At 46.6% G+C, this 12,843-nt stretch overlaps 1 protein-coding gene across 27 annotated transcripts in view; it reads left to right on the top strand.

Annotated features, from left to right (window-relative positions):
- CELF4 (CUGBP Elav-like family member 4) overlaps nt 1-12,843 on the top strand; it is a 999,910-nt gene that overhangs the window by 965,303 nt on the left and 21,764 nt on the right. For 17 of the 27 annotated variants that reach the window (XM_054986392.1, XM_054986390.1, XM_054986374.1 and 14 more), the window contains exons 9-10: nt 3,422-3,487; nt 8,455-8,535. In XM_054986392.1, the coding sequence (XP_054842367.1) occupies nt 3,422-3,487; nt 8,455-8,535 (147 nt within the window). The remainder of the gene's footprint in view (nt 1-3,421; nt 3,488-8,454; nt 8,536-12,843) is intronic. The other 10 variants (XM_054986378.1, XM_054986387.1, XM_054986376.1 and 7 more) reach the window with 2 other exon arrangements.

The following is a 12,843-nucleotide window of genomic DNA, read 5'->3' as shown; positions in this document are numbered from 1 at the left end:
TTTAAGTATGGGACAACAGGAATTCTAAAATGCATGCTACTAAAAGGCTTCCCAGCCCCAGTAAACAACCTGGTTGATCTGGGAGGGAAAATCTACCTTCACAGTGGGGGAGTGAGCAGGGTCAGCCAGTCAGCGTGAGCCAGGCTAGGCCGGGCACATCATACCTCCAAAGATGGCGTTGCCCTGGAGGGCCATAGAAACATAACACAGAGGCCAAGGCCTTCCTTGATGTTGCCCCCTAGCACTGAATTTCAGAGGTTTCCTGCTTCTGAAAATGGAGGCTGCCTTTACTCACCGTGGCTTGTAGCCATTTACAGGCCTCTCTTGCATGAATATGGCTCATCGTCTTTGAAAGCCATTTACGTTTAGTGGCCATCACAGCAAGCACTGGCAGTGAATTCCACAATTTAATGACTCCCAGAGTTAAGAAGTGTTTCTTTTTGTCTGTTTGGAATCTATTGCCCATCGACTTCATTTGGTTAGGCAAGTAACTTATACCATTTGTGGAGGGTGGGGTTTCTATCATACAGACAAAGGCATGTTTGGGAAAACACAACAAACCTATGAGAGGGAGGGCAAGAAGGGTTACATCAGTACATAGTTCCCGTGGCCCCTTCTTACATGCCCAGGGTCAGGCCGATCGCCACTTTGGGGTCAGGAAGCAATTTCCTCCAGGCCAGTTTGGCTAGAGATCCTGATTGTGTTTTGGCATCTTCTGGGCATGGAGTAGGGGTCACTGGGTGTGTATGGGAGGGAGGTCTGAATTTCTTGCAGGGGGTTGGACTAGATGACCCTAGATGTCCCTTCCAACCCTATAATTCTATATCAGCCCACTGTCCTTATGGCAGGTAGTGGCTGCCTCTTCTAAGGTCAAGCCAACAGTATCTTGGATTTCTATTTCAACTTTCATTTCCCTGTATCTTTGTAATTGACTCCACTTTCATAGACAGGAGGGAAGCACTGAGGAGTAGATGTGGGGAGGACCCCCCAGTATTCCCTAAAGGACGCTATTAAAAGTAAGGAGCCAGAGGGACTGCATTAATGTAAAACTGCATGGCACCAATTAATGCAAATGAAACTCATAAGAAGAAGTGAAATATTAGGGCCAAGGTGACATTAGGGGAGAGAGAGGTCCAGCCAAGTTTTGCTTTGAATATTTTATTGCTGCGGAAAAAGAAAGAGTATATAGGTTTTGTCACATGCTTTTGATGCTTGAGATGGCCAAACTGTGGCCAGAGAGCTGCCTAAAGCTCAAGAAAACTTCAAAGACAGAGGCAAGGATCCCATTCCCCTGGTGGGGTTGGGGGATCCCCTGCTCCCATCTTCTCCCGCACTTACCTGGCTGGCAGGGAAGAAAGGTGAGGAATGTGCCTCCTGGGTGCGCTCATGGGGCCAGTGCGGGGGAGGGGAGGAATGGACCTCCCAAGCATGCTCCTGGAGCTGGCCTGACAACATCACTGACATCATGGCGCCGTCCCAAGAGTAAACCCATGCTTCACAGTGGGCCAATTATGGCCCCAAATGGGTTGAATCGGGCCCCTTTGAGGCTCAAATCAGCCCACTGCGAAGTGTGCTCATGCTCCCCCAACTTGTGCAATAATGTCACTTCTCAGAAGTGATGTCATCGTACTGGTGCAGGGTGCCGGGAGCAACAACAGGGTACAGCCTGCGTTCCCTCCTCCTGCCAGGAAGGTAAGGGGACTTAGCATCCCAAGACAGAGGTCACCAAACAGAATGATACAATTCTGGGTGCAACCCGGAGCCCTCCCAGAATTACAACTGATTTCCAGACTGCAAAGATCAATTTCCATGGAGGATATGGCAGCCTTAGAGGGTAGATTGTATGGTATACCATCGATGCTAGGTGAAATATCTCCCCAAATTCTCCCGTTCGTTCTTCAGGAAGTTCCCAGGCCAGTGAACAAAGCGAACAACAACGAAACAAAATGCAATGAAAATTTTAAGGAAGAATCACAATTGACTTCACACAAGGGCGGGGGGAATCAAGACGGGGATTTTCAGGTTGAGAAAGCAGAGACGACTGATAGCGAAAATAATAAAAAGTTCAATTCTTAGCATTGCTACTAGCAACACGTGAGACCACGATTTTGTTTTAGACCAGTCAGGTTTTAGTGCCCAAAGCTAATATTTTAGTTACACGGGACTCTTCTTTGGGCTGATATTCAGGAGAGCGAGGATACAAAAATTGGGAAAGAAAATATTATTTATTTATTTCATTTATAGTCCGTCTTCCTCACTGAGGGCCAAGCTACACATGACGAATGACATTTGAACAGCAAGTGTATTTCTCCCTGTTCACTTGCCCTCCACTCAATCCACTTGCGGTTCAAGTGTCATTCGTCATGTGTAGCTTGGCCCTGAGACTCAAGGCGGATTACACAGTAGGAGTTTAGTATCAAGTACATTTCAATACGGTATCAAGGACCTTTCTATAAACAATGCCATAGGGTAAATAGATACAAGTTTAAAAGACATAGGCTGATTCCGTACACGTTGGATAATGCACTTTCAATGCACTTTATCAATCGTTTAAGGTGGATTTTTTGTTCCGCACACAAAAAATCCACCTCAAATGATTGATAAAGTGAATTGAAGGTGCATTATCCAACGTGTGCGGAATCAGCCATAGTGTTAGCAAGAATCCAATACAGAGTAGAAAAAAATACTGATGCAGAATATAATCAATTCTAGGGCTGACATTAGAGAACATGGAGCACTGGTGGTACATAGGAATACATATTTAAAGCAGCAGATAATATGTAAGGCGACATAGCGGAGAAGTCTATGGTCCCTGACTCATTAGCAAGGATACAAAAATTGGAAAAGAAAATAGATGTTATTTATTCCAGTGTCTCTCCATGCTGGCATTTGAGTTCCTGGACGGAAGGCTGAGATAGAGTAGAAGCTTAAGGGAGTGACTTTTATGAGTGTTTAGTTTTCTTATGGCACCTCATAGATTAAAGTTTTACGCCTTTTTTAAAATCGTCTTGGTTTACATTATTTTTTATGTAATTACCTTATTTTTGTTGCTAACTTCCTTGAGTCCTTTGAAGATAGATGGGGTATAAATGTTTCAAATAAAAAAAACAAACTACTTACCGGTATTCAAGTTGCACTGGGTAACTGTAAGTCTGTCCTCTCTGTCAGCCTCAGCTCCCTCGCAGGGATGTCGTAAGGATCAAACGGAAGAGGAGAGAGCCACGTATTGCCCTGAGCAACTTAGAGGAAGGACGGGATAAAAATTAGATGGGCGGGAATAAAGTGAACGAGCAGGCATAGGATTGCCTCATTTTTTTTTTTAACAGTGATGGGTTCCACCAAAATGGAAATGGTACCATTTGCTTTGGGTGTGCTAAGATGAGATGCATTTAATGACTCTCTTCTCTTTCTGTCTTTGCAGCGCAGAGCCCCACCGCAGCCGACCCCTTGCAACAAGCCTACGCTGGAGTGCAGCAGTATGCAGGTCGTTAGTATTAACACATTCCCCCAATAAATCTTTTGCTTCTCTGGCACCCTTCATAACAGATGCTCATTCGGGGACCTCAAAAATGTACCATGCTAAAGTCCCCTGTTGGAGAACATTAAATCCCCGCCGCTTATACTGGACAAACCTATATTTAAAACTTATACAGCATTGCACGAATTCCTTTTAGCACAAATCTTCAGAGGCATTCAGTAAATACAAGCATCCGGTAAATTTCTGTTATCATCAGGGCTTTTTTTCGGGGAAAAGAGGTGATGGAACTCGGTGGGTTGTCAGCACAGGGGTCAACTCCTGACAGGAGGTGGTACCCCTGGTACCACATGTGCAAAATGTGCACACATTCCTGGGACCACGCAATGACATCAATTTGGGTCAGCTGGAACGGGGGGCTTAAAGTTTAAATCATCCTTGGTGAAAATGGTCACATGGCCGGTGGCCCCGCCCACTGATCTCCAGACAGAGGGAGTTTAGATCGCCCTCCGTGCCACTCAGCTGGATGTGAGGGCGATCTGGCTGCGACATCTGTCACCCCGTTGATCGCCAGGGTTGATTCGGCTGGTCTGGCTGGCTGGGCGGGTGTCCCCTTCCTCCCTCACCGCTCCGTGTGCGTCCCTCCCGAAGCTGCGCGCTCGGTGGGGGGGGGGACGACCATCCCAGATAGAAGGAGTGTGCCGTTCTTCGGTCAAGGGTGTGTGGTGGCTGCGCTCCCCTGCTAGAACCTCCAATCTAAACTCCCCTCTGTCTGGAGATCAGGGGGCGGGGCCACCCGCCATGTGACCATTTTCAAGAGGTGCCGGAAATCCGTTCCACCGCGTTCCAGCTGAAAAAAAGTCCTGGTTGTCATTAAAAAGAAATTAACAAGATTTCTAATCCTTATGCTTGTGACAGAAGGGTTCAGATCTCCACTCTCAACCACTAAGCTCATTGGATGACTCTTCCATGGACCACTCTACTTGTTACTTCTTTGACAAGTTCTCCACAGCGCCAATAGGTGCTTCGCACAGACACAAATCAGCTCAGGAATTGGCTTCTATTAAAAAAAAACAAGAGCACAAATGGACTCGGGAAGCTGTCATGGGGGAGGGAGAGATCCTGCCTTTCTCCTAAGCTTTTTCCGTCCGTGCAAAAATAGTGTGAGGGGGACCATTTTCCCCTTTCTGCTGCCGCATATGCACACAATAACTCCATGTGGAGGAGCAGGAAAAGGGAAATATCTCCCCTCCACACTGTTTTTGCATGGAGAGAAAAAGCTTCAGAGTAGGGCAGGAGTTTTCCGTCCCCTGGCAGCAGTTTTCTGAGCCCGTTTGCCCTCTCTTTTTTTATAGAAGCCAATTCTCGTACTGGCGTTGTGTCAGCATGGAGCACAGGTTGTTTCTGTGGAGAACTCGTAAAAGCAGTAACGTGTAGAGTGACCCTGTGTGTCTTCTCTTGACTAAGGGCCAAGCTACACATGACGAATGACACTTGAACGGCAAGTGGATTGAGTGGAGAGCAAGTGAACAGGGAGAAATACACTTGCCGTTCAAGTGTCATTCGTCATGTGTAGCTTGGCCCTAAGAGAACCAAGATAACTCTGGTAAAAAAGAAACATGCATATACTTGATTGACATTTATGCAAATCTCAGAAATCAGGGTTTTTTTTCCCCTTAGGACAGAACCTAGATTACCTTGGTAAAGAATTTTATTTCTCAGAGCGGGACCACAAGTGACGCTTGACACAGGTTGGACACTTGTCTGCTTCCCTCAAGTCTTGATGGGAAATGTAGGCAGCTTGGCGGAATGTTGGACAAGTGACAGTTGAAAAGTCCATTGGGCAGCAGTCGGAGAGCCAAGCTGCAAGACCAGGATGCCTACATTTCCCATCAAAACTTGAGGGAAGCTGACTAGTGTCCAACCTGTGTCAGGCGTCACTTGTGGTCTCGCTCTCAGAGCCTCACACTTAATTCCAAACTTCAAGAGTCAGTCTGTGGCTGGGGGCAGGGCAATTAAATGGTTTCCCATTTTCACAAATGCGAAAGGGACTGAGGAAGATGGGGCTGGTGAGAAAAGAAGCTGGAACAATGCAGAGAGATTTATTTCTGTGGACCAGAATCATGAAAAGTGTGATAAATTTCAACATAAATCTTTGCCAGGGCAACTTGAGCTTTTTGACAACTAGAGAGATAATTCTAGACAAACTTGCCCAGATGAAACTATCCACTGAGGAAAAAGAAGACCACATTCTGCTTTCTGAGGTAGAATTCTTTTCTGGAGAACAGTCCAAAAAGATCCCTCTGTGAGAGAAAATATCTTCCCTGAAGTGATCTCAAAGGAAGACTTTTAACTGAGACATGTTGGGCATTTCTCAGGCCTTGCTTACCTGAACACCCCTTTTACACAGTAAGCTTTTCAGGGCCAGACTAGATGTGCCATGGGACACATTGGTCAAGATCCATCAGGAATGTGGCTTCTTTAAACCATCAACAAACTTCCCCCTTGGTGCTTTTTGACATGGTGTAGTTCTAAGAGAGGACTAGACCACATATGAAGAAACACAATTAAACCAGTTCTTGGTATCTCTTTGCGGTTTAAACACTGAGGGCCAAGCTACACATGACGAATGACACTTGAACAGCAAGTGAATTGAGTGGAGGGCAAGTGAACAGGGAGAAATACACTTGCTGTTCAAGTGTCATTCGTCATGTGTAGCTTGGCCCTGAGTTGCTAACTTGCAGTGGTAACAACGGTGGTCACTAGCTCCTGCAAGGAACAAGTATGGTCACCTCGGAGCTGAAAATTTAACTTCTATAGTTAACTCTATAGAAAACTTCTATAGTTAACACTATAGAAAATTTAACACTATAGAAGCCTCCACTTGCTTGTAGTTTCGGCCTGTTTTGTTCTCAGGTGATTTCATAGATAAGTACTCTTTGAAATGCTTCCACTTCCCTTCTTCTCATTTTCTGGCCTCTGAGCAGGGGGTGTCTCATTTGGGATATAGTTGGAAGTGGAGTATGCCTTTAAAATAATGGTCCTGATATACTACCTGTTGGAAGGCTTCTTCAGGGTCCAGAAGTTCATCCAACCCTTTGAAATGTCCCTTCTTTCTGGAAGTTTTGCGGAGCCAACTTAAAGTTCAGAGGATCTCTACCCAAAAAGACACTCTAGACCTTCCTCAACTCTGTGTTTTCTCTGTCCTTCACTTGGCTTCTGAATTCTTAGACCATTCGTGTGTCCCACCTGGCTCTATACATCCCCCCTCCCCTACACCGCAAGGCTGAAATCAGACCCATACTGCAGCTCACCAGAGCCTTGATAGACCTCCTAGTTTCATTACCAACAAGTTTGGTGTAGTGGTTAAGTGGCAGGACTCTAGTGGTTAAGCGGCTACGTAGTCTAGCCATACGCTCCATGCCAGAAATCCAACGTGTCTCTGGCCAGCCCCTGCTCAAAAACCCAGTGTAGGGCCGTTTCCAGATGGCTTACCTGCCTCCGGAACGTCGCACCATCTTGCAGGGAAAACGCGATATTTCGCGTTTTCCCCGCAAGATGCCGCGACGTTCCGGAGGCAGGTAAGCCGTCTGGAAACGGCCTAAGAGAGCTCTCCACCCCCACCCACCCCGCCCACGTAATCTGCTCCATTGCTGGGCAACTCTTATCTTTAGAGCAAGATTGGTCTGTAGTAGAAGAGCAAGATTTGGGTCCAGTAGCACTTTCGAGACCAACTAGATTTCCAGCTGCTCTGACCCTCAAAAACTCATACCCTGGAAATCTAGTTGGTCTCAAAGGTGCTACTGGACCCAAATTTTGCTCTTCTACTACAGACCAACACAGTTACGCACCTGAAATGATCTTATCTTTAGGAAGTTTTTCCTAACGCTTGACCCAAATCTACCCTCTAGTAATTTAAACCCCTGAAGAGGAAGATAATAAGGCAAAGACTCATTATCTATTGCTTTGGGGGAGGAGCTTAAGTTATGTGCATATATGTGCTGTCATGTCACAACTGACCTATGGTGACCCCATCAAGGCAATTGAGGAGCAGAGGCGCTTTGCCTGTGGGACAGCCCTTCAGATATTTAAAGAGAACTTTCACACACACAGCCAACAAAACTCCAGTCTTCTGTTCTTTAGGCAAAATCTGTTCAGTTCCTTCAACCTTTCATCATCCAATCAGCACGGCACAAAGCTATGATCTGCATTTGTGAATGAGCTGTTCTAATTTATACTATACAAACTTCTCCATCAACGAAACATAGGGCTTTTCGGGGGGGATTTAAACTGGGGGGGGAGCTGTGATCTGCTTTGGATCCCTATCAGTAAGGAAAGGGCGGGAACTAACTCTTCTAGCAGAGTTAGTCCAGTCTACATCGAATTAAATCAATGGGCTTAGACTGGAGCAGGGCTTTTTTTCAGCAGGAATGTGGTGGAACAGAGTTCCAGAACCTCCTGAAAATGGTCACATGGCTGGTGGCCCTGCCCCCTGATCTCCAGACAGAGGGGAGTTGAGATTGCTCTCCGCGCCACTGAGCGGCACCGAGGGCAATCTCAACTCCCCTCTGTCTGGAGATCAGGGGGCGGGGCCACCAGCCATGTGACCATTTTATCCAAGGGCAACCCACTGAGTTCCACCACCTCTTTTCCCAGAAAAAAAGCCCTGGACTGGAGCAATTCTGCATAGGATTACACTGTAAATTACCTAAATAAATCAGTAAGAAATTAACAGTGCTATTCTATGCAAAGTAACGTTTATTGAAATGGCGGCCGGGGGTGGGGGAATCACCGAGTTCTCCAAGATTTGCAAAGTTCTTCTGTGCTCATCTTGCAAGGAGGGTGCCCCCTTACAGTCTTCAATAGATAAATGTAATAGATCAATAAAACTCTTTAACTGTTGCTTGGTTGAAAAGCCTGACTGTGCAATGATACTGAAACGCCTCCCTCTTTCTCGTCTCTCCCTCTTTCTCCTCTAGCTGCTTACCCTGCTGCGTATGGCCAGATAAGCCAAGCCTTCCCACAGCCGCCTCCCATGATTCCACAGCAACAGAGAGAAGGTGAGTCCTTGGGGTGCTACTTTGGCTGCGGGCTGATTGTTCCATAGGCGCTCGATTGCCAGCCTGGAAGGGCTTTAGCCCTGCCCAGGCACTTCCTCTTCATGCCGTGCTGGAGAAAATGAGCACGCGCAGCAATGATCATAGACATCCACTTGTAGTGGCATAAAGGCACAGGGCCAAGCGTGATCGAGTGGAGTGCAAGTGGGGCGCAAGTGAACAGGGAGGGACACATGTGAGTCTGTTCACTTGCCATTCAAGTGTCATTCCTCACTTGTAGCTTGGCCCTCAGTGATCAAGTGGCGTGCAAGTGGAGCGCAAGTGAACAGGGAGGGACACATGTGAGTCTGTTCACTTGCCATTCAAGTGTCATTCCTCACTTGTAGCTTGGCCCTCAGTGATCAAGTGGCGTGCAAGTGGAGCGCAAGTGAACAGGGAGGGACACATGTGAGGGCCAAGCTACAAGTGACGAATGACACTTGAACGGCAAGTGGATTGAGTGGAAGGCAAGTGAACAGGGAGAAATACACTTGCCATTCAAGTGTCATTCGTCACTTGTGGCTTGGCCCTGAGTCTGTTCACTTGCCATTCAAGTGTCATTCCTCACTTCTAGCTTGGTCCCCAGAGTCCCCAGGAGGGACAGTGTGGAAAGAGGAAAAGCAGGACCAAAAATGATGGAAGAAAGTTTCCACGAGGCTTCCTCGGCCCATCTGTCAAGCGCCCCAAAGACAAGGAAGCCTTTCTTAATTTTGTATCCGTGTTTGACATCCTTACCGTTGTTCTATCTTCAAAGTTCTAACAAGCACAGACGGGTTTTTTGGATTTTGAGGGGGAGCAGTTTCCCTTGTGGCGCATGTCCTCTTGACTCACTTGCATAAATCGCGGGGAACTTTTTTTCTCTGTCGAGTTACTATGGAAGACCTACCAGCACTCTGCTTGTGAACCTGCCGTGGCCCGTGGGGAGCCAACTGTAGATACATTCAAGAGAAACGGGACTTCAAGGCCTTTTGATCCCTTTTAGGGTAGTTTTAGGTAGGTAGCTGTGCTGGTCTGCAGTAGAAGAGCAAGTTTCAAATCCAGTTGCACTTTAGAGAGCAACTAGATTTCCAGGCAAAGAGCTTACAAAAATCAGCACTCCCTTCATCGCTCCTCGTGTCTGACAAAGAGAGCTTTGACCCTCGGAAGCTCATAGCCTCGAGCTCTAGTTGGTCTCTAAAGTGCAACTGGACTCAAATTTTGCTCTTGGCTAAGGAAGTAGGTGGTAAGGGGGAGGAGCTAGTTCATTTATTAGCCAAGCATATTAAAACCTTCCCTGTTTCCCCCATGTTTGGAATGAACTCTGCCACAGCCCCCTGGCCCTTAGGAGATTCGGGCAATGTAGCCGATTGGCCATTCCTTTTAGCGACGGCGTTGGGAAAATTATGCTTAGCAAGTCTTCATCAGAGTTTCATTTTCCATTAATCCAAAAAGAAAATGTGGAGGGAGAAAGTGCCTTCAATCACACCGAGACCCAGGAATTTTAATGAGCTTTAAATGGGCATCTGTCAGAATCCTGACTCGGCGGAACTACCGCTGCCAGCCCGGGCATGAGTAATGGCCAATAAAAGGGGGGGCAGCGCCTCCGTGAACTCCTCTCTCTAACGGGAAAGGCAAAGTTGTAATTTGCTGTGTTATGACACTATAATTATGCCCTGATGAAGAAAGTGAGAACATTAAAAGAGCCTTCTCTTCTCCATACTATGGCCTTCTGCCCTGCGCCCCTCATGACAAGGAATAAATGGTTTAACCATTGGTCTGCTAGTCCAACTTCCACTTAGGGCATGGGGGAGGGCAAGGAGAGGCAGTTTATTTTTACTTTTCAAAGAGGGCAACGTTCTGCACAAGACTGACTCGCATTCCGCAATCAGAATCAATTAGACATATCAGTTGAAAATGCCTGTTATGTACCGCAAGAGGAGCATAAGGGAATCTTGTTTGTTTTTGTACTTAGTTGTAAAGGTACCATTCCTGACCCTTTATTGCAATGCCCTTCCCACCTTCTGAGTGGGATATAAGGGCTCAGGGATCTCCATTCCTACTCGTATCTGACAAAGGAAGCTCGGATTCTTGAAAGCGCATACCCTGGAAATCTAGTTGGTCTTTAAGGTGCTGCTGGACTCGAATCTTGCTCTTCTGTTGCAGGCGAACTCAGCAACCCACCTGAAAAAGAAATTAACAAAGGAAACACGGATGCACAAAATTCCAGAAGCATCTGCAACAACTATGCCTTCACCCCCATAAAAATGTTATCCGGGAGGGGGTCATTTTTGTAATATTTAAAAGGCAAGGGGGGGAGAGCAAATATCCCACACACGCACTTTTCACACTGCTTACCTTCACTCACAACGACGAGGAACATCGCACTAAAAACACAGAAGATCACGTTTTCTCCCATTAGATTTGCACGATGTCGAGAAAATGCGATCTTCTGCATTTTTAGCGCGATATTCCACGTCGTTGCGAGTGAAGGTAAACAGTGTGAAAAGGGCCACTGATTTCAGTACAAACAAAAAAGTTTAATAAGAAGCCAGATTGTTTCTGAAAAATAAAGAGATGAGACAAAATGAGTTATAGGACATTAAGAGAAAAACTATCTTGTTCCCTCTGTCATTTAACCTTCCTTCCAGTTCTCTATCCTTCCTTAAACAGTGAAGTCAGTCAATGTGTTAGCAGGTAGGATGTCAAGGCCTGACAAGAGAGAGATTATTGTGCGGCTCTGATTTCTGTCGGGTAGCTTGTAGGACATGGTGCTTCCAGCACAGAATCCAGAGCATTTGCATTTGCAGAAGTCCAGCTTCCTTTCAGAATGAAAAGGCAAAGCTCTCAGCTGCCAAGTTACAGTTAGACAGCGAAGTCAGTATCTACTGAAGGCTACAAAATTAGGAGGAAAGTACCGGGTAGACCTTTCAGTGGCCAAGAGAATGGTCATACTTATTATTTATTGGTTTTTTTAAAAAAAATGTATATTCCCTCTTCCCAAGCATGTGCCCATAGTAGCTCAAGGTACAACCAACCAGTAAAATAATCTCATCAATAACTGGCAAAAATCTAAAGCGGCATTAAAACATACACATCATCTAAAACAGCATCACCATAAAAAACAGAGAAGCAGATAGATCCACACAAGTTGGGAAAGAATCAGTTAAAAAGTCATGGCCTGGGGTGGAAAAACATCCATGAAGGACGTTCCAAAGCCAGGGGGCCACCACCAAATAGGCCCTATTCCTCTGACAATGGGAGACATGAAACAGGGCCTGAGATGGTGATCAGGAGAATGCCCAGGCAAAAATAGTTGGAATGTATGCTTGACAGTTCCTCTTCCCGTCCCATGAACTGAGGTCCCTCTTTTCCTTCCCGTAACTACTGGAAGGCAATTGGTCCTCCTTTATTCCCACCTACGGTTGCCAGGTCCCTCTATCCTCCCAGCGGGAGGATTGGGACCTGGCACTTAACTCTACTCCGTTCTGCGGAGACCTTCTGTGTGCATGCGAAGTGCGCGTGCACCCCGGAGCCAGTGTGATGAAATCACTTCCAGAAATGACATCATCATGCTGGCCGCACAGTGCCGTCACTTCCAGAAGTGACATCATTCACACTGGCGGTGGCAGCTGCCGTGTGGGTGGAAGGGTGCTCCCTGCACTCCTGAGGGGCTGAATTGCCTGCTGCGGGGCTCATTTCTATCCAAAACGGGCACACTTCGGGGCACAATTCAGGGCACGGGGGTGCGCTGCTCTGCCCAGGGAGTGCACCCCAGGGAGCACACCCTCCATCAGGCAAGTAAGTGGGCATAGGGGGGAGGTGGGATCTGAGGATCCCTCACCCCCAGCGGGGGAATGGCAACCCTATTCTCACTTCTCTGTTAGGTCACCTTGTATAGTTCAGCAACAGGCCAGGTTGCCTTGTTCTCCTCTGTCATAGATCCAGAGGAGTTAGCCGTGTTAGTCTGTAGTAGCAAAATCAAAAAGAGTCCAGTAGCACCTTTAAGACTAACCAATTTTATTATAGCATAAGCTTTCAAGAATCAAGTTCTCTTCATCAGATGCCTGATCAAAACTGGGCAGATATCTGATGAAGAGAACTTGATTCTCGAAAGCTTATGCTATAATACAATTGGTTAGTCTTAAAGGTGCTACTGGACTCTTTTTGATTTTGTTCTCCTCTGGAGAGCCTAGTGGTCTTTCTACATTCTGCAAAGCTGCAAGAGAACTTGCCTCCATTTCGCATCATGTACTATCCTTTCACTGGTCCCCTTCTGTTTATAATTAGTAGGGG

The sequence above is a fragment of the Eublepharis macularius genome, chromosome 8 (assembly GCF_028583425.1).
Source record: "Eublepharis macularius isolate TG4126 chromosome 8, MPM_Emac_v1.0, whole genome shotgun sequence".
Lineage (NCBI taxonomy): Eukaryota > Metazoa > Chordata > Lepidosauria > Squamata > Eublepharidae > Eublepharis > Eublepharis macularius.
Note: the sequence above shows the minus strand (reverse complement) of the source record. Positions and strands in the feature narration are given on the sequence as shown.